Consider the following 22,247-nt stretch of genomic DNA (forward strand, 5'->3'; position numbering starts at 1 on the left):
GCTAAACCTTTCACTAAAAAAGTTCCATAAATAAACTGATTGACAAATATATCATCAATTGACACACGATAAGAGTTTTTTCTCTTGAAAAATAATACATTTATTTTTGTACATTTGAAAGATCGAAACTATAGTGGATGCAGAAAAGGTTTTCCATGGAATTTATTTAATAATAAACAATTCCTTGGTTTTTTAAGTGATAAAACTCATCAGTAAAACTAGCAGGAGTAACTGCTTCTAGAAGACGATTTTTAGTTTTGTATTGTTTTGTTGCAGACACTTTGATAGAAAGAAAGTAAATATATAAATACAGATATAAAACAATACGGAAATCATTTGGAGCTAGGTTATTGACCTTAAAAGAAGACTTTTACTTATTTAAGTTTTACTGTTTATCTTTTAAACTTTGACAGTAAGGCAGAAACTACAGAAATAGCGACTGTCAGGATGTACAGTAGCCACCATATGCATGCTCTTAAAAACCTGTTGTTTCAAAAATGTTAAAATTGATTGCAAATTGCTTATCTAAATACGAGTTTGGAATGTCGACACACAAAACCGGAATGCTGGTATCAAATGATATTTGTCATCTGTAATCGAGAAATTTTGAGAAATCTTAGCTGTAAAACTTTTTCAGATCCATATCATTGAGATTTTAGTGATGTTCAGTGAGTCTAAAGCATGCATGAAATGTTTGTGGTCTCTTGATAAAAAATTCAATTCATCATTTGAAGCGGTTGTGATGTAAGCATATGTATTCTACAAGTTCTTATCGTTTCAATAGTCAAAGACCAACGGACCATATTTTTCTATTTAGACTACAAGCAAATTGTTGATCATTCAAATTTCATTTTTATGGATTATACACTACCGTTTTATATGAAGCATACTGTTGAACACGGGTAAACGAGGAAGAAGAATATAAGTTCCATTGGACAATTTTTTTCCAACGAACAAGACCATCACATTTTGAACAGAATCATTTGAGTAAGTTAAAATGCATTTGTTAGTGTATTTTATATTATATACATGACATTTATATTAATCTGGAAAATTGTATAGTTTTATGTGTATGTATGAGCAAAGAGTAAACAAAGACTAATTTGGAAACGAATACTCACTGCTTTATGAAATTGATGTTTTATAAAACGTTACCATATGAAATTATGAAAAAATGTGTAGAATTTCATTTTCAATAGTGGGGTTTGTAATAATCCAACATTTTTACATTGATTACACACATATTTCATGATTTACCAGTAAAAATAAGACTGGTATAACCTTATGTGGAATTATTCACCAGTAAGCATCCCGCAGTTTTGCGCTTGCATATATAAGAACGTATTAAATACATATGCATTAACAAAGTAGAAGTGTTATTGCTAACTATATGCTGGTATGATCGAGTTCATGGGAAAGGGTTTAAATCAACCGCGATATTGGACGGAAAATGTCATTTCATCTATTTACAACTTTGTCACTTTATTTCGATAATAATTACTTCGACTGACTTATTTAAGATTTAAAGTCTTGATCAAGACACCACAAAGTATTTCTGCCTTCTGTTTCTAATCACTTACAACGCTTTTATTTTTACAATGTTTTATATGTGTGGTCGCAATAATTCGAGACACACATAAAAAATCTATTTGCTTTTTATAAGATAGATGCTAAAGTAAGACACATGTTTAGAAAGGGCTAGTATCAACCAAATATACCAAGTTACAGCAATAGTCAAGTTTGGTTTGCTGTTGCTTGGATTCCTGTAGATACTTCTTTGATATCTAACCAATGGCTAATTGCACAGAGGTAATATACATTTAATTTACATTTAAAGAATAACATCAGAACATTAGAAGTACAGTTCATTAACGGGTGTTACACGGACACCTTTTATTTTTTACACGGAGACTTTCATTAATTAGTATATGGCAGTTTAAGTTTTTTATCTGTTTAACTTTGCTTCTTCTTCTAAATGCATTTAATTTACTACTTCTTACTTGAACGTCATACCAGTCAGATGTACGAAATCTACATATTGTGCAGAACAATTGGCACCATTACTATAATTTGTACTAAAATTATTCTAAAAAATATATATGGAACAAAGAACAGGTCATTAAACCTGATAATGATATCAATAAATTGTAGATTGTAAAGGGATTAAAAGATGCCTTCAGAACGGGTAAAACTGTATCATATGAATGGAGAAGACAACAGTTAGGGGGTGTCCTAAAATTGTTAGACGAAAACAAAGAAGAAATAATGAAATCTTTGAAACAAGATTTGCACAAGGTACGATAATATATATTTTTAGATAAGCCATAAAGACAATATAGGTATAGGTATCTCAATAATAGTGGTGCAGAAATCGTTCAAAAACTCAACTTATCCATATATTCCCTACAATGCAACTGGACATAATGGATTTTATCAATTTTTTGTTTTTAATTTAGCATAATTTTATTAAACAGTGGCTAAACTGATGGCAACACTTCTTACATATAAAATAAAGGGCAAATATTGGACATTCGATGTACAACAACAATACATAATATGATAAGAAACTATATAGTAATTGAAATAGATTAACTGTTATTAATGTGTATGCATACGAGCACTACGTGTAGTACATCACTATGAATAATAACCGAAAACGTAACAATAAATATCAAATACAATTTTGATCCTTTGTATTTGGCTAAAAAGTTTTAGTGGTAGTTTAATATCCTGTGATATACTTTTTGTCGTAAAATTTTGGACATTTTTGATACACTTTTTTCTGGACGAAATTAACAAGTATTCTATCACCGATTCGTTCTAAATCGAATTAGTTTTCAGAATTATACTTTGTGTGAAATGATATTCCGATTTATTTTGCAGCCTCCTTTCGAAGCCTTTTTTGAAATTGATCAGTGTAGAAATGACTTGATTGACACGATGAACAATTTAAAAGAATGGATGAAACCACAAAAGGTATCATTATTGCATGCATTTACTATGCAAATAAACTCATTATACATACCAGGATTGAAATTTTATATTTGCGCCTGCAGACGCACGTGTTTATTCTGGAAAAGACTCATCAGTGACGCTCGAATAAAAAAAGTGAAAAAGTCCAAATAAAAGACGAAGTTGAAAAGCATTGAGAACCAAACATTCCTAAAAGTTTTCACAAACCACAAAGGTAATCTAATCCTGATGTAGGAAAGCCTTTGCATTTCAATAGTTCCAAGTTTTGTAAACAGTTGATTTATTATTATAACCTTATCAATGATAATGTATGTCAACACAGAAGTGCTGACTACAGGGCTGATGATACCCTTGGGGGAATAAAATTAGTATTGTAATGTAATACATTTATATTAATCTTCTTATCCATGCAGATTCGGCGGGCATGTAATGTTACAATTTAAAATTGATTATTAAAGATACCAGTCTAATATTATATCAGAATTATCAATGTAAGCTTCAGCTACATATTCTCCTTGTTTTAATCTGGCTATCGTTTGCACAGTGTTATTTAATCCCCAGAACAATTATAGTCGAGATTATGATAAAAAAAATACTACTAAAAGCTGTTATACAACGCCAAGAGTATACCCGTTTAGGTCAGTTAATATAACTTTAAGTTTCCAAACGCATAATGAATCCGTGTTGAGTAGTAAATATTAGGTCTATGATTAATTGTACAACCAATTAGATTACATATTAATTTTACATTTTTAATTCTAAAGGTACGGAAACCACTGGTTAATTTAATGGACAAAGCTCTCATACAAAAACAACCATATGGCGTAGTTTTGATTATAGGAACCTGGAATTTTCCAATTATGCTTACACTTATGCCAATGTTTGGTGCCTTTGCTGCAGGTATGGTAATCAATTCATTCATTAATATCTAATAATGTTCTCACTTCTAAAATATTAAATTGAAATCACTTCAATCAGACACGTTTCATCTGTTGCAGTTCTTTCTTAGAAATGCGAATCAATTAAAGCATATTTAGACGGTATGCATGCCTCACAGCTATGGCAGACATATTATGATCGATTAAGCTAGTTAACAAAATGAATCAATTTGTAGCTTTTAGCTTCTAATGTAAGTATGTTCTTACTATGCTTTGAAGATTGAAAATATTAATGTGGTAAATATACAGATTTTACTAAAATGAAACAAGAAGAAGATTACGTTTTACTAATATACTTCAGTAAAACATGTCGAGTTATATTTGAATATTTATGGATAATTTAACAAATTTAACAAGAAAACGTGAGACATAATTCAGAATGGTAAATTGAGACAAAATATTCATTTCAATGAGTTATCATTGCATGTAAGAAGTCAGTAAATACTATAACAATGGAGATGACGTTTGTCTTTAAAATAAAAGTAGTGAGTATTTTGTCTTGTGCTTTCTGGTTGTTGTGATATATTCTTTTAATTCTAATTCTTCATTGTTCAAGGAAATTGTGTTTTGCTGAAGACCTCTAGAATTTCTTGGAGTACATCAAAACTGTTAGAACATATAGTTCCAAAATACTTGGACAATGTAAGTTGACCGTTTATTAGAATGCATTGAATTATTTCACTGGTGGAAAGTGCGACCCGCAAAATAGTAATTGTTGCATGTGAACCTATACAATAGTTAATAACTTCTCCTTTTTGAAAATTCAATAAATTCGCAGAAAATACGAATAAACCTTTATTCATCATTTCACACACATGCATCAAACTTTTTCATTTTTCACTTTTCTACCTTTTACTCCTTTTTGACCTCGAGCTTCACTGAATTTTATTGTCGAAACGCACAGGTACAGAAAAATAAGAAACCTTAATGTAAATGTAATTGTATCAAATTCAAATGTCATTGCAGAGCCATATGTATATTCATAAACAATGTTTTAGGTTTCTGACATTTACTAGTACTTGCACATAAACGTAATGTGGGTTTGAACGATATAATTGGACTCCCCAATACCCCCATGTCAACTTGACAATCAACTGATACAAGGAAAGCAATAAACAAACATAAGCCGACAAAAACAGCCATCGTCATAGCAATGGTAAACAGGATGAATAGACAATCAACATTCAACAAAACATTACATGCCTTCGAAAAAACAGGGGATGACTTTAACAATCGATCTGTAACTCCTGAAAAGTTCCTCAATGAGTCCCGTCTTGTGATTATACATTAATAATAGTGGATTGGAAAAGGTGTTGTGGTTTTATAATACCTTCTCCTTTTTTAATCAATTTCACAGGATTGTGTAAAAGTTGTTAATGGAGGTACTGGAGAAACAACAGATTTACTGAAGGAAAGATATGATTACATCTTCTATACAGGAAATACGTCTATAGGAAAGATGGTCATGACAGCTGCAAGTCAATACCTTACTCCAGTCACATTAGAACTTGGAGGCAAAAAGTATTTTTCTTCCTAGCTTATAATGGTTTTTTACTTCAATACATTGTTTGAAAATTACAAAAATTCCAAATATACTGTTGATTTCATAATTCTAACAACATTCGATAAAATCAAATCTTAAGGACACTTATGTTACATATTAAAAATGTTAAATAAACTTTATTATGAAAAAATTCAAGAAAGCAGATTGAAAAGTCCCTGATACGTTAATATGTCCCAATATGTCTGAATGCTGATGAATGCATAGTATATGGATACAAGTAAAATCGTATACTTAAACTGACCGAAGCTCTAGAAATAGTTAACTCTCTATCATAATAGAACAGACCTTAATCCAGGTACAATTAATAAGCACCAACAGATAACAACGCATAGTTAATCCAACATAAAAGTTCAACCAAAAATGTTGTTTTTGTCTTACTTGTTTAATAAAATTCTTATAAAAGTCTTCCAAATAATTCTATGATGCATTAACTTACAGTAGTAAGATTATGCTTTTGTACAGAAACGAATGAAATGTGTTTATAATTGATATGATATTTAGAATAAGGTACACAGTAATGTCTGAAACTCGTTTTTGAAACATCTGACAATCGTGAAAAAATACACAAAAGGAACATAATGAGCATCTGAATTATAAGGATAATCATACACGAAGGAGACAAGAGAACAAAAATCATTAAATACATTTAAAACACACAATGAAATAATAGATACATGTATATTGTATATAAAGGCAGTATGGCGGCACTGAAATTTACTTGTTTAACTATCTTTAACTTTTAGACATAAATTGGTTTTCCACTACAATATATAATACTTTATACAGTATGTTTAATAACACTATTTTCCTTGTTTTAAAGTCCAGTATATGTGGACAAAAACTGTGACCTTAGAGCTGTAGCTAACAGGATTTTATGGGGAAAGACTATAAACGCAGGGCAGACATGTATAGCACCTGATTATGTCATGTGTACGAAAGACATTCAGGTAAGAAGTGTTGTTTATAGGTACAATATGCAAGTTACATGCTATTTCAAACTTAACTTTACTTGGACTGGAACTGATTATTTATAATTTTACGGATGGTGGTTGGTAATTGACATCTGAAAATAGACAAAAGTTTTTTTTTTATGAATATGCTTGTCGACACCAAGTGAAGGTCTATCATAAATCTGTATAATCGTAATTGTTACTTAAAGTTATTGTGGAGCACTCAGACTTGTTGATACTCGGATTTTTTTTTATATATTTTTAACGAGCATTGCATTCTTTAAACAAATGCCTCAATTTTTATTTTCGAAATAATTAATGACCAAATCATATGCATACTTTTTTATATCCCCGCTTTAAAAAAAGGGGGGTATACTGTTTTACCTCTGTCTGTCCTTCCGTCAGTCCGTCCGTCCCATGAATATTTTTCGTCGCATTTTGTCTCAGGAACTACAATACAAAGATTTCTTAAGTTTAGTTTCAGGGTTTATCTAAGTCAGCTATACCGTGTGATGCGTTTCAGATTGAGCACTTGACAACTTCCTGTTTACCGAATACTTGTATGATTTTACACATGATAGCCAAGTTGAACATTTTCGTCACATTTTTCTCGGGAACTACAATACAAGGATTTCTGAAATTTGGTTTCAGGATTTATATAAGTCAGCTATACCGTGTGATGCGTTTTCAGATTCATCTCTCGACAACTTCCTGTTTACCGAACACTTGCATATTTTTACACTACTAATATTATCCACTTGCGGCGGGGGTATCATCAGTGAGCAGTAGCTCGCAGTTTCACTTGTTTTATATTATATTAACGACCTTTAACATGACAAATTCAGTTCTGGTTAAGGTTTATGACTAAATTATATGAAACAATAAATGAATAATTACTTTAGAAATATGCTTTCAAATTTGTACAGCTCTATCCTGTTCGATAGACTTCTGTGAAAATAGAAACATTAAAGAGTAAAACAGATGGTATACAACAGTAAAGTGCTCTTTATTTACATCCTTCTTTCTTTACACTTACAGGATAAGTTGATAGAAGCAATGAAGGTAACAATAAATGAGTTTTACCAAGATGACCCGTCAAGCTCAGACAGTTATGGCAGATTAGGGAATGAAAGACATTTCCAGTAATTATGATTTTTATGCAATTTTAAGGACATTATCTTTTTAACATGAAATTTACCACGTTACTAGTAATTATGAATTAATAAAACAGCAAACAAAAGGGAAATCATTTTCAATATATAATTGCACATATTTTAGACTTATATCTCGAATTTGATTTACACAGTCATCTCAGTACCAGAATCTATGACAAACGAGACGATTTTCATTTTGAAATTATAAATTTACCAACTTCACCTGCATATGGGATATATATTTCCCAACTTATTCGATATTCAAGAGCTTGCAGCTCCTACTCAGACTTTGTAAAACGTCATCAGTGTCTGAGTAGAAAGTTGATGAACTAGGGGTATGTCAAAGAACGTCTCGTCCTTTTTTTTAAAGAAGTTCATCGGAAGGTACCAAGACCTTGTTGATAAATATTCCGTATCAACTTCACAAATAATACACGATGGTCTTGATGCATAGATTCTGCGTACTGATGTTGTTTTTCATCTTAACAACGTGTTTTATAGTTCTTTCATTTGTCTTTGTTTTATTATTAATTTTACTTTTACTTTTACTGTTGAATGGTTTTATGTGATATCCGTTTGACGTGGCTCGGTACTTATACATCTCGTCAATGTGTTTGTATTGTCTTTCATTTGTTGGTGGTGTGTTTTGTATATGCGAATTTTTGTATTTCTTTGGTTCTCATAACGTGACTGTACTTTAAAAGATCCCGTCAGTATGATATTGTTCTATTTTTTGTCTTAATGATATATTTCTATTATGAATTACTAAATACGTTGAACCACAAACGTCAAAATCATTCAATCGCGTAGTGAAATTAACTATTTGTGGATTCTTATAAATTCTATATATAAGTTTTGGACTATTTTAATTCTCGGTCTATTTTTGAATTTTATTCTAACACACTTTTGATTTTTTAACCCTGTATGCTAACATTGCCTATGTAAATTTTAAAATTGTTTGTATGCACATTGAACGACAAATCTATGTGACGTAAATTTTTTTCTGACGTCAGACACACAAATCAATGAATGTGTTTGTAGATAGATGTTTTTGTGTTCTGTTAAATTTTTCCATTTAAAATTTAAAAATGATGACTGATTTACCCATATTTTGACTATTTTATTTATTGTGTCTGTTTAGTTAACGCAGCAATGTAAATATAACGGAAGTTGATGAGACTGTCATCAAAGTGAGAGGGTTAGCGCTATAAAACCAGGTTTGATCCACCATTTTCCACATTTGAAAATGCCTGTACCAAGTCAGGAATATGACAGTTCTTGTCTATTCGTTTTTGATGCGTTTTGTTATTTGCTTTTGCCATGTGATTATGGACTTTCCGAATTGATTTTCCTCTAAGTTCAGTATTTTTGTGATTTTACCTTTTAGTTTAGAATTTGGTATAAAAAAATCATACGAATCATTTACATGTTTGTACTAATGACTACTTTATACAGGCACTATTCCTTTATGAATATGCACGCAGATTAATAAGCTTAATATAATATGACATCAAACTAAGCACGTAGTCTCATATTTTGTCACCCTTTTTTCTTTAGTAAGTATATTTGCAAAATCAAGCTCAATATAGGTCTGGTTTCACCAAGCGGAAATTTCAAATAAAGTATACTATATTTTGTTGTAAATTACAAAACATTCCGACAGTTTCTTGTACCAAATTATAAAAAGCAACACTAGAATTGTTTTCATTAACATACATATTTTGTTTATATCAGTTCGAATGTTTACATTTCAGACGAGTGAAACAGATTATTGACAGCAGTAAAGACAACATAGCCATTGGTGGGATAACAAATGAAAAGGACAATTACGTGTCACCAACAGTTTTAAAAGATGTCAAGTTTACAGATCCTGCTATGCTGGAAGAGGTGATATGAGTTAAATGTCTGATGATTCTGCATGTCAGAAATGAAACAAGCAATTCGAAATAGAAATAAGAAACTTTTTTTTACACGCTTTCGAACTAACTATATGAATGATATTAACGCACCAATGTTGCACCATCAGATGGACATGTTGAACGAGGAATACTGCTTTCTCAAAAGTTGCTAAGACAGAGCTATGAATCAATCAAAGTAAGGTCATCATTCAAGAAATTTTACGATCGCCATCATGAGTTGATTGGCCATTATGACAAAAGTGTGTCAGAAATAATATCTAATATTCTTCCTCAGTCATAATAACCTACCATCATTACCGAAATGTACAAAGAAATAACACGACTTTCACTCCCGGTTTTTAGTGGAGTTCGCGTTGTTTCTTATTTATTATTTATAACTGTTGGTGTAAATGTCCTTTGGTTTTGTGAGTCTTGGTTTACTCCTTGGTTTTACAATGTAATTGTTATTGTCTTTGACAAATAATGTTGTTATAATTCAATATAAACATTGATTTCTAATATATTTAGGAATCAAAACTATGTATCGTATCGTACTGATATGAAATTACCGAACATTACAGAAATCCTAAAGCCAATAAAAAGGTCTATATATTTACTGTGAATATTTCTGTTGCATCTTCCTCTTGTCTTATTCAAAAACAATATACACAAGTTTAAATGCAACTAAATATGTTTTTAAAACAGATGTTTGGACCTGTCCTCCCAATAATACAAGTGAACAACGAGGATGAAGCTATCGAATATATTGTAAATGGGTTAGTTGATTGATTTCCATTCTTTTGGTATTATATATTGTGATTTAGAAGTCTCTTCAGAAAACATACATTCACACAGTAAAAACATAAATATTTATAGCATAGAAGAGGAAATAAACGTCTGCAATGACAGGATAATTCGGAATCGAAAGTCAGAATTATAATCAAAACATTGACAAAATTCTTGTATTAAAAGAATAGATAATTCAAAGCAAGCATATAATCACAAAAGGTGTTTTAAGAAAATTATAGCTTTCATCGGAAAGCGAGGTATTTCTACAAATGGAAGATCAGTGTTTATAATAGTAAATAGAATGTGAAAAATCAAAATGACGACACAATTTTTTGGGGGGTTTTTGTTCATTTTTTGAGCGGGTTAAACGCTTACTGTACCAGTAACGAGGCGACATTCATTAATTGATGAAATGTGGGAAACCATTTTTACCGATAGCACAATAACATAGGTTTGGCAAAAGAGTTAATTGTCAAAATCGAATTACCTTCCCTTTCGACTTCTATCTATATGTTAACAATCGACAATAAACATTAGCTCACCACTTTAGTTTTTATGACGCCAATATTAGACGTTAATTCGTAAATAAATCTATAATTCAAGTGTGTGTTATGAAGTACTTAATTTACAGCGTTGTTAAATTAACAAAAAATATGTTCCTATAAATGTATCATTGAAATTGGTCATCAAATCCAATTTAGTTTTCCAACAACGACTTTGTTTGAATTGCATGGTTTATAAATTTGTTGGTTCCTTTTTTGTTCTGTTGGATTAAGACTTTTAAAATCATTGATAAGTATTGAAATATATGGCTTGATTGTAATATTAAAGACAGATAATATAGAAGAGACATGAAATGTGACTAACAAAAGAAAAAAGGATAAAAGAAAGAAAAAAGATACAAAGTGGGTTATCATTTACCGTTAGTTCCATTTAAAAGATAGCACCTTGTCCGAAAAAGGAGGACACAACAATAAACAGCCAAAACAACAAATTTATCAGTTCAATCATCACAAAGTGTATCATTATAAGGTACTGATAACGTTTTTTATCGGTAATTCGTATATTTTTCCTTTGATCTTGCTGCCCAATATTTTCGAGTAGCAACGACCAGTGGATTATTTCCGTAAATAACTGGATATCAGAACGACTTCAATAATTAATACAAGTGTGGTATAAAAAAATGTCAGTGGTAACTATTCAATGAAAAGCAGATCTACAAAGTAACAATTGACAAGACAAAGTGTCAAGATTGAGTGAAGATACACTGTTAAATGAGATACCAAATATTTTTGATTTGAATAAATTTGAGAAATTAGAAGTGATTTCAATATCAAGTACTCAAAATATCCAATATTATTTGTGAGAGGTTAAGTAAGCTATAAAACCAGGTTTAATTCCCTATGTTCTACATAAGGAAATTTCTGTATTAGGTCAGGAATATGACTATTGTTTTCCATTCGTTTGATGTATTGGAGCTTTTGATTTTGCAATTTTATAAGGAACTTTCCGTTTTGAATTTTCCTCGGAGTTTGGTATTTTCTTGTTATTTTAGATTTGAATATCTGAGCATATTTTCACAGGGAAAAACCTCTGGCTATGTATATCTTTTCAAATGATAAAAAAGTGAAAGACAAGTTTAGAAATTCTACGAGTAGTGGAGGTCTAGTAATTAATGATACAATGCTACATGCTGGAGGTTAGTATGTTGAATATTTTTTTTGTGCGTTTAGATATCGATTGGATCTATTTCCAAATCTTTCAAATAAAATTCGTCTCACTGTCGTGCACTGAATCGTTTTTAATCAATTTGGTATGTCAAACCTACCGTACCCGTTGGAATATATCTAATTGTGTTGTTGTAACTCAAAAATCGAGGTATAGAAAGTATATAAGGTATTTTCTAGGGGAAAAAATTCATCAAATTTTAACCTGGTACCTTTTGTTGGCTATTCTTCGTATGTTTCTCTGTCCTATATTTTCCACTATTTATTTGTATTGTAGTCCTGTCATGTAATGTTTTCATTTTAATGTTATAATTAACATTGCCATTAAATCGGAAGGTTTGGCATGCCACAAAACCAGGTTCAACCCACCATTTTATTCTTAAAATGACCTGTACCAAGTCTCGAAAATGGCCATTGTTATATTATAGTTCGTTTCTTGTGTGTTACATTTTAATGTTATGTTTCTGTTGTGTCGTAGTTCTCTTATATTTGATGCGTTTCCCTCAGTTTTAGTTTGTAACCCGGATTTGTTTTTCTCTATCGATTTATGAATTTTGAACAGCGGTATACTACTGTTGCCTTTATTCATCACGATTTTCAATTAATGTATGCAATTTATCTTACAGTAACTGAAAATATCTAAGATCTTTAATCATTGTGCTCAAGAATAGTGGGTCGACGTGAAACTAGTAAATACACGATGCTATATTTGAAACCAATTATAGAATCACACTATATCCAAAATCGTGAACATTGCTTTAAACATATCTTTTTATACTTACAATTGGACTATATACTATCCCCTGAAAACAACATGTACTTCATTTCGGTTTGTCACATTTGATATATATCTATGAGGGGCGAAAGGTACCAAAGGGACAGTCAAACTCATAGATAGAAAATAAACTGACAACGCCATGGCTAATAAAATAAAAAGACAAACAGACAAGTAAGAGTACACAATATAAATTGACCTGGAATTTTTTTACTTGATTATTTTCAAATATATTAAATTTTCAAATATATTAAATGAACGGTGTATACTGTATGTTTTAGTAATGACCTTGCCATTTGGAGGTGTTGGGAACAGTGGTGTGGGAGCTTATCATGGCAAGTTGACCTTTGACACTTTTTGTCATAACAGAGCTTGCTTAGAGAGAGAACTTATATTGGAAGGATTACAGAGGTAAGTTTGATCAGGTCAATGTACATTTGTACTTATTCATGAATCACAGTTTCAAGTATATTCTTTTTAAATGCTGACTGTAATTTTCATAGAAAAAACCTTGTTCAACGTGGCTATCATTACCCGAAATATGTTACTGTTATAAATGAGATATTGATTGAAAATATAGGAGTTATATATCAGAAGTACAATACAATGTATGAAACCCTTACTTGTAATCGTGCTGTTCCGTGACAAACTTGTTACAAATCGTATTGTATCCTCAACAATAACATGGTGTAACCGTTCTAGTACGTAGTTCTCCGACCCTACTAATAAGTACGGGTAAATACCATTCTGATAGGGACTGAAACGGATTTGTACGTTCTTATACGGTAAAATAAGGTTTACTATGATTTTGTTTTATCCGTGGTCAAATTTTGCACATGTTCAAAAATTGTCAAGGATATACAATTACTACTACTATGACTACGGCTACAATACGTAAATTTACGGACTAACACAGGTTGCCACGAATAATGCAGGACCGTATCTAATCCGACGTCAAATCCGTGAATGTGTGACCTAGTCATAAGACAACTGTCATTAATGAAGACATAAAATATTAAATAAGAGGTGAAAAGTACATAAGACACATGCGAACTCATGTGTCGAAAACATACATAGAATGTAATATATAAAAGCTGTTAACGTTTTCTTTACAGTATTCAGATTAACGTCTCCATGTTTCCCATGTTACCTTCAGGCAAAACTTTGTCATACTGTGGATTCGTTTATTTTCATGGGTACCAATTTTCGCGGATTGATGAAAAATTGCCTTTTATTGGATACGTAATTTAGTGGTTTTGTCAAAGTCTGCATAAGACCTGATAGAAAATTCGTACTTCGTTGAACATTTAAATTCGTGGTTCACCTGTTCCCTCGAAAACCACGAAAATATGTATTCAACGATTGATAATGAATCCACATTATAGTATTTAACTGTTTCGGAACTTATACATCCCTCGGATTTCAAATGATTAGCTTTGAGCGTTCCTGATGAAGATAAATCCAGAAAAGCGCGTCGGACGCAGGGAATTATTTAACGTGTTGTTTTCATTTTTTTACAGCAAATGTCACAGGCAAAACATGTATGCTTTTTTTTTATTCATTTAGCATACGGTACCCTCCATACACACAAAAGAAGATACAGATTATTCAGAGGGTAACACAGAAGAAACTGAATCATTCACCATTTAAGTCGCCTTTCTCTGTTCTTGTCATAGGAATGATTGTAGCGGCATTTCTTCTTCAGGTATGAATGACGAGTTATTGAAAAAGTTAGGTTTATTTTAGTTTCATTGTGGAACACATGTAGTAAACACAGGTCCTTCGAAAGAATAAGCATTTCCAGTCGCAGCAGTGACACTCGTCGTGTTACTAATTACAAGTGAAATACTGGTGATAAGTCTCATTCAGTTATGTTACAATTAAGGCCAGAAGGGCGGCATTGTTGCCTGAAGTAGAAAATATCAGTAGTAATCTGTGTAACAGATAGTTGATAACGGTCAACCATATCATGTAGCCGTCCGTATATATTTGGATGGGTGATAACAACTTAACCTAGCCTTGGTTCAATATCTTTCTTGTAAGCAATACTTTATCAACGAAATCAAGATAGGAAACACAGACCCAGAAATATTGTATCAACATGGAGATAAAAAACTTTGCGAATTATGATATATTTAAAACACTTTGAACTCGCTTGAAGTTTAACAAGTACATGAAACTGAAACAAAAAGGGACCATATTATTACAGCACGATTAAATGACAACATCACACTCTGCTACATACTAGAAATTACCACATGGAGCGCTGTACGATCAAAAGAGACATGATTTACCTGTACACATAAACAATTCATACCACATCTTCTTATATCTATTTACAAAAAAGGAAATGTTATTTTTTGCAAAAAAAGACAGCACGATTAAATGACAACATCACACTCTGCTACATACTTAATATTCTTGCTAGAAGTGGTATTTACAGAGTTTGTTCTTGTATGTTTTATCATTTGCAGTGCTTAAAATATTTACAGACATAATCAGGTCCTCTACGCTTCCATACATGTATTCCTAACGAAAGGTGTGCATAAACATAAAATAAGTTTGTTTAATGATAAATGTTTAAATAGCAAATGTTTTAGGTAAATACTGTAAATGTAAATAACACTATGAACTCGTTGCGTCCGATTTACCTTAATCACGAACGCTCATACCCGAAAATCTGAAAGGCAAAAGTAAATGAGACCTATGCACATGAAGCGCTGTACGACCAGAAGAAACATGATTTACCTGTACACATAAAAAATTCATACCACATCTTCTTATATGTATTTACAAAAAGGAAAAAATCATTTTTTCCAAAAAAAAATTCTACAAATGTCTTACTTCTTCTATTTTTCTTCTATTGTAGATGTTTGCCTTGTACATCGAATAGACCATGGAACCTGCTAAAATTGACATGAACATTCAAGTGCACACTACAACAAAAAGATTTAAGTCACCGTACGGCATTCAACAATGAGTAAAGCCCATACCACAGGGTCCGCCATTTGTCGACCTACAGGCTCATGGCTTTTTTACCTGTCTATTAGATATATTCGTATATACCAGTAATTAATATAGCAGTTTTGAGTACAATATAAATAGTTGGGATATGAAAATGCATTACGCCGAACATGCATTTAGATACCTTAAAATACTGCGATTTTCTTTATTCAAACTAAGTTTGAGCTTTTTTATGCATAGATGTGAGGTGAGCTTTTACTAACAAGTAAATTTAAAGAGCTATGTGAGTGTGAATGTATCTGATGTTTTATTTATACCCAAATATATGCATATTTGGTTGTCTTTCAAATTTCATAAACATAAACAATAAAGCAGCTGTCGACACAAATACTTGTTTTCATACATATTTTATTCAATTATGTTCATTAAATCAGAGGTTCACCTAAGACATAATCATTTATTGATTCTTAAACACTTATTTTCAAAAATTATTTCAGTGCAGTAACAAGCTGCAGCCAAAATACAACATCCCCTTGCTCTTCGTTTGGGAATTCTATGTACGATTGGGATTGAACGACTTCTAAAATATGCAAAGGAAAATCACGAGCAGATATGTGTTCAAAGACCACAAGGAAAAGTACATTTTCGTTATTGCGTTCGTAAATACTCTCCATTCTCGCCATATTAAACTCGAACATACACCAGTAAGACTTTAGATAATGGTAAGTCATGATGACAATAGTTTTACGACTATTGTGAATAGCGGAAGTAATGTTAGTAGCTATGTCATTTCCGGGTAAAAAGTTTCTTTTATGTAAGCATAGACGGATACCATTTTCTTTTTCCAAAGTTTGAAGTAACTGTGTATGAATAAATAATCGATCTTCATCTGCATAAGACACGAAAGCGTCATACATGTATTCATTTTCATCTTCGTCGATTTGTGGTATCTTACTTCGAGATCTAATTTTCACCATATAGTAAAAGTATCTTAGCTTCCATCGAAATCGGTAGCTAAAACCCAAGATAAGAACAATGAAAAATAGAAGAATTGTAACAACTAGTACAGAAATTAGAACTTCATATGATGTACAATCTTTTTCTAAACGTTTGTAAATTTCTGGGATGTTTACCATAAGGATACGTTTTCCAGTTGATAACTGACAAAAGGTATGATTTTTATTAACAAGTTGCACACTTGTACCACCAATCCATTTTATAAAACTCTCAGAGTTACATGTGCAAACCAGTCTGTTTTCTAACAGGTTTATAGAAAGATTTTTACTCATATCAACTATATGATTTATCCCAAGAATCGTATGACTATCGATAAACGTAAGAAGGTTATTTCTTAAATTTAGGTATGATAGATGTGACAAATGAGACAATTTGAAATCGATTTTTTCTAAAAAATTAGAACTAAGATCTAAAATTTCAAGCTTTCTCTGCGATTTGAAAATCTGATTAGGCAAAATGGAAATCCTGTTTTCAGATAAATCAAGTTTTTTTAAATTGAGCAAATTTTGGAATATTTGTCCGAAGGTGTCGGACGGTAACACAAGACCTAACAAATTATTTCCCAACAATAGTTCCTCTAATTTGTTAAAGTCGGAACTAAAGAAGAATGTCGAAATGTTGGAGCACACATTTGAGGATAGGTTTAAGTATTTCAAATTCTTAGTATTTTTTAAAGGACCAATCAATTGTGATAAGATATTGTTACTCACATCAATACGTTCTAGTTTATTATTGGATAAAGTTACTGCCGCTATTTGATATTTGGAGTCACTAGATCTAAAACGCAATGTTTTTAGTCTATATGGTATAGGTATGATGGTAACAGCATTGTCATCATGGTAATGTTGTCCGCTTTTAAACAATAGTTCTTTCATCTGTATATTCTGATTTTCATTATATTGAGCCTCTCTATGCCAGGTACATACAAAGTTCATGTTGCATGTTTCGGGGTGACGATCTTCCTTGTGAGCTTTAAACATATCTGAAATGTCAAAAAGTTCTATTGACATGGACATCAGGTCATACAGGTACGGTCCTATAGAAAACATGTTATCTCTTGTTGATACATATTTTAATGTTTTGGGGAAATATTTCAGAGCACCAGATTCTATTTGCTGCAGACGGTTGCTGTCCAAATGAAATTCTTCGATAGCCGTGTTGTTCAGATGTCTGATATGAGATGTTTGTAAATATGTGTTCATATCAAAAACCTTATGAATTTTGTTTAATTTTAGAATTTTAATTGCGGAAAACTGAAGATCGATCGTTACATTTTCTAAGACTTGAAATTTTAAACATGCATTTCCTGATAAATCAAGGGAGATAATATTTTTCATTTTATCAAAAGTACCTTTCTGCACTGATTTTATTTTGCACATAGATAAATTTAAATGTCGAATTTGTGGTAAATACTGAAATGTCTGTGGTGTCAAATGAATAATTGAACAATTTCCTGTAAACCCGGATAAATCTAGACGCATTAACCGTTTCAGATTACTGAGCTGTTTACCTAGAATAGTTGTCTCTTTATATGCAAAATCCATTTTCAACGTTTTCAAACGCACTAAGGAGGATATATTAGGTTGAAATTGTTGATACAAGTTCCCTTTTAAATTCAAATAAACCAATCTTTGAAAAATGGCAAATACATTGTATGTTAAACTTTTCCTACTGAGACTATTTTGTTGGAGGTCGAGTTCTGTCAACTGTTCCAATCCGATGAAGGATGATGGCGAAAGTGTATTTATCCTATTGAAAGAAAGATCCAACGTTCTCAGAAGTCTGTTTTCTAGAAATATACCGTCTTTAACCTCGTTTAAACTATTCATTCGCAGTGTTAGTTTCACAATTATATCCGGAAACCTTCGTATGTGTGTCATGTTTAGCCCTGAACAATCTGCAATATAAAGCGATGATTTCTTGTCTTCTGTACACTGACAGTCATGATAGAACTCGCATGGTGTAAAGCCATTTTGAATCTTAATTGTTGTAGTTGACAAACAAGGTATTCCGAATGATAGAACAAGTATATAAAACGACTGCATCATGCTCAATTATTTAATTATGACGTTACTTTTTCTTCTTAACATTCTGAACATCTGAACGTAGATGAAAAACCGGTAATAACAACAATTGGATTTCATAAATAAAAACTGCACCTCCCAAATGTTTTATTCTTTAACATGCGTATATTCAACGTTGTCGCTATTTAAGTTTTCTAAGTTTATGATACAATTTCAAAAGACGCTTTGTGTAAGAACACAATACTTAAACATTTACTTATAAACTTCCTTGTCATTTGTTAAACTAAAGAAGATAGATATCTCAAATATATGAAGCATTGTCCCCTAACATTCAAAACTAAGTATATATTTCATGTACAGCTTTCCCTTGCTTTTCATATGTGTCATCTTTTTAAAAGTTAGAGTAAATGCAAACATGCAAGTGTATTTAATTATGGAATAAAAGATATATGTCTTCTCCTTTATTGTTATCTTCTATAATAGAACTTATTATTTTAATAGATAAATCAGCGTATTTGAACGAAGTTTGTTTTGTAAGTTCAAAGTTGATACTTTTTATCCTTACATTATATAATATAACAATCTTCCTCTGTGTGTTGAAGTTGTCACACAACTAATATTTAGTTCAATATCAGATGTTAGTTAACACTGCGGTGTAAAAAAAACTGTAAAAAAAATCAGTAATCGCTTAAACGACAAAATCGAAAAATAGTCCAGCAGATAGGTGAATAATTGTGCACTTTGTGTTAAAAGCATAAAATTTGGTAGAAACATAGTTTGGACCATTCTAAACAAAATTAGATATGGAGGCAAGGTTGATTTGATCCACTTCCGGTTTTATCATCAAAATGGCGGACATGCATTTGATAACTGATAAATGGTTACCCAACATATAGGTGAACAATTGTGCACTATGTTTTAAAAGCATAAAATTTGGTAGAAACATAGTTTGGACCATTCTAAACAAAATTAGATATAGAGGCAAGCTTGATTTTATCCACTTCCGGTTTTATCATCAAAATGGCGGAAATGCATTTGATAACTGATTAATGGTTATTCAAATCTCACAGCTGGTAGCCAAAGTTTGCTGTGTAGACTATAATATTATTGTGTATTCATGGTTTGAAATAATGTATCATTTCTTTGAAACCCTCGGGGTATTGTATTCAGAAATTTGTCACTTCCGGTAAAAAATATCACAAGTAAACATAATTTAGAGACAAAATACATATGTTTGATAAAAAAAGCAATGTTGTCCAAAAAAGGTTAAATATCATTGACCTATGATATTGTTCGATCAAATATCAGCATAACGAATCATTCGATTAATTGCGTAATAGTGGTGTCGACATTCAGAGTACTCACCTGGGTTGCGTCCAATATCGTAGCGGCTACAAAGGGCTACGTAGATGTATGACTATTGAACGTGTAGCTAGCCTAGCTGCAACATAGATAAAGATAGCAGCTAGACTAGCTACTCGTTCAGTAGACAAACATCTACGTATCACTACGTAGCTGCTACGATATTGGACGCAACCCTGGTCTCTCATAACGGTGTATACTCTTGTGACACCATTCAATACCATTCATGTATCCCCTGTTTTTTTCTCTCACCTTAACCAGCGATCTATGCCACAGTGTCGAATACAGTGAATGCATGGAAAACAGGCAATGCATATGTTTTTCTTGTTCTAAAAAGTTAGCAAGCTCATGAATTGAAATGTATACGAAGTGGTTTCCATTGCCAAAGCAACCCATAAATATCAGCTGCGTTGTCACATGAAACAAGTACTAATACATCTGTAACAACTGTAGCAATGATTCTCATCTCGAAAATGTGTTCATCCATCTGTTTATTTAACAGAAAATGAATGAGCTCTGTTTTGTTTTGATCTACACGTGAGAAGCTCTATCAGTTTCGTGGTTAGCATGTTTGCCTTTGACAACGTCTCCTTGAACTGTCAATCTTTATATTGTCTATAATAGTTACATCTTGTCAATAGTTCTAAAAAGTAAAATCACAAAAATACTGAACTCAGAGGAAAATCAAATCGGAAAGTCCCTTTTCTATTCAACGAACGACGAATAGTATAAACAACTGCTGAGGGAGCTATATCTTTAATTGGTATACAGAACAAGCAGTTCGTTGCTGTCTTCAAGAAATTGATTTCCTATCTCTTCTACCACAGAACCTACATCATGGATAAACGACATTTGAGCTCTTATTTTCTGCTCATGGTCAGTTGTGTTCTCTTCATCAAGAAATCGATATATGACTGTCCCTCTGGTATCTTTCGCCCCTCTTCTCAAACTCTTTAGCAAGTCTCGCCATTTCTTGTCAAGCTGATATCCGACTTAACAACATGTTTATTTCATGTGTTCTGTCAGACAGTGAACCATTATTTCTAAGTGCATATGTTTCTTTAGATGCATGATGACGGATCTTTGGAGAGTTAACGTTAAGGATTCGTTTGTAGCTGTTAAATATAAATATCCAAGCAATTATTAGTGTTTCCTGCTTATGAGAGTCGGTTGTTATATATTGTCCATACAACAACATACTAACAAGAGCTACAAGAGATTTTGGAACATAATTTTCCTCACAGTTCACTAGAAAACCAAAATGTAACAATAAACATTTCGCTGCGAATTATTGTTACTGCTTTATAAATCTGCATTTAGTTTCAGTCAAAGGCTTCATCACCTGTTTTCTGAAACGAGGGTTCTATATTATCTTTGAAAACAAGTTAATTCTCTCTCCCTTGTTTTTATTCCTGAATATCAGGTAAATAAGCTAGCATTAGATATAAGAAGTTGTGTGAGTGCTATTGAGACAAATCTCCATCCAAGTCAAACACGTGAAAGCTCTCTCACAGGCAAACAACCCATAATTTTAAAATGTAAGAAGTCTATTCTTTCATCTTGAATTATGAATTCTGTCTTCAATGTCAACATCTAGATTCCTTATTCGCCTAGAAAAAACCTGACATCTTGAATACTGGTGCTAAATATTCTTTGGTTATGGAATCTTCATTGTAGCTGATGATGTCAGCTAATGCGATTCCATGGCTTATTCGTGCGTCTCTTCCTTATTAAGTCTCATCTTCACTAGAGACTTATGATGCCTGTCAATAAAGATAAGCAAGACATTGGACATAATATATCGTTTCTTGTACAATGAGGTCCCCAGCACTGAGCTTCTCTAATAAAGTTGTGTACTGAATCATTTGTACACATTGACTGTGCGGGTGGGTTTCCAGCTCCGATTGTCTTTTTTTTACATATCATCTGTATCCTTTTGATATCTTATTTTAGTTCTCTTTAGTTCTGTGTTTAGATGGCAGGTCTTATGCCATGAGGCATTGTTTTTGTACGTAGTACGTGGAAGACCCCTGCCATCATATTGTGTATACAGATGGGTCGTAGACGGTAAACATGGAAGTTCTTTGTATTTAACGAGATTTCCAGCCATAG

General features: G+C 31.9%; 2 protein-coding genes across 2 annotated transcripts; one reads left to right on the top strand and one right to left on the bottom strand.

The window, feature by feature from the left end:
* Window positions 1-722: 722 nt before the first annotated feature.
* LOC139481157 (aldehyde dehydrogenase family 3 member B2-like) lies at window positions 723-18,862 on the top strand. Its single transcript, XM_071264304.1, has 15 exons — window positions 723-987; window positions 1,664-1,809; window positions 2,152-2,295; window positions 2,884-2,976; window positions 3,738-3,873; window positions 4,468-4,553; window positions 5,269-5,432; window positions 6,296-6,422; window positions 7,464-7,567; window positions 9,334-9,466; window positions 10,183-10,253; window positions 11,850-11,965; window positions 13,050-13,179; window positions 14,335-14,473; window positions 15,638-18,862. The coding sequence occupies exons 2-15, from the start codon at window positions 1,792-1,794 to the stop codon at window positions 15,659-15,661; spliced, it is 1,485 nt and encodes a 494-aa protein (XP_071120405.1). The 5' UTR covers window positions 723-987; window positions 1,664-1,791; the 3' UTR covers window positions 15,662-18,862.
* On the bottom strand, window positions 16,124-18,916 carry LOC139481155 (toll-like receptor 4). Its single transcript, XM_071264299.1, has one exon. It carries the CDS (start codon window positions 18,795-18,797, stop codon window positions 16,221-16,223), a length of 2,577 nt encoding a protein of 858 aa, XP_071120400.1. The 5' UTR covers window positions 18,798-18,916; the 3' UTR covers window positions 16,124-16,220.
* Between the last annotated feature and the right edge of the window lie 3,331 nt (window positions 18,917-22,247).

Source organism: Mytilus edulis, chromosome 7 (assembly GCF_963676685.1).
Source record: "Mytilus edulis chromosome 7, xbMytEdul2.2, whole genome shotgun sequence".
In the NCBI taxonomy this organism is placed as follows: Eukaryota; Metazoa; Mollusca; class Bivalvia; order Mytilida; family Mytilidae; genus Mytilus; species Mytilus edulis.

Coding starts and splice junctions, on each gene's coding strand:
- LOC139481155 (XM_071264299.1), bottom strand. CDS start 18,797: ATGATGCAGTCGTTTTATATACTTGTTCTATCATTCGGAATACCTTGT.
- LOC139481157 (XM_071264304.1), top strand. Junction 3,874..4,467: donor GTTTGGTGCCTTTGCTGCAG/GTATGGTAATCA, acceptor TCATTGTTCAAG/GAAATTGTGTTTTGCTGAAG. Junction 14,474..15,637: donor TAGCGGCATTTCTTCTTCAG/GTATGAATGACG, acceptor CTTCTATTGTAG/ATGTTTGCCTTGTACATCGA.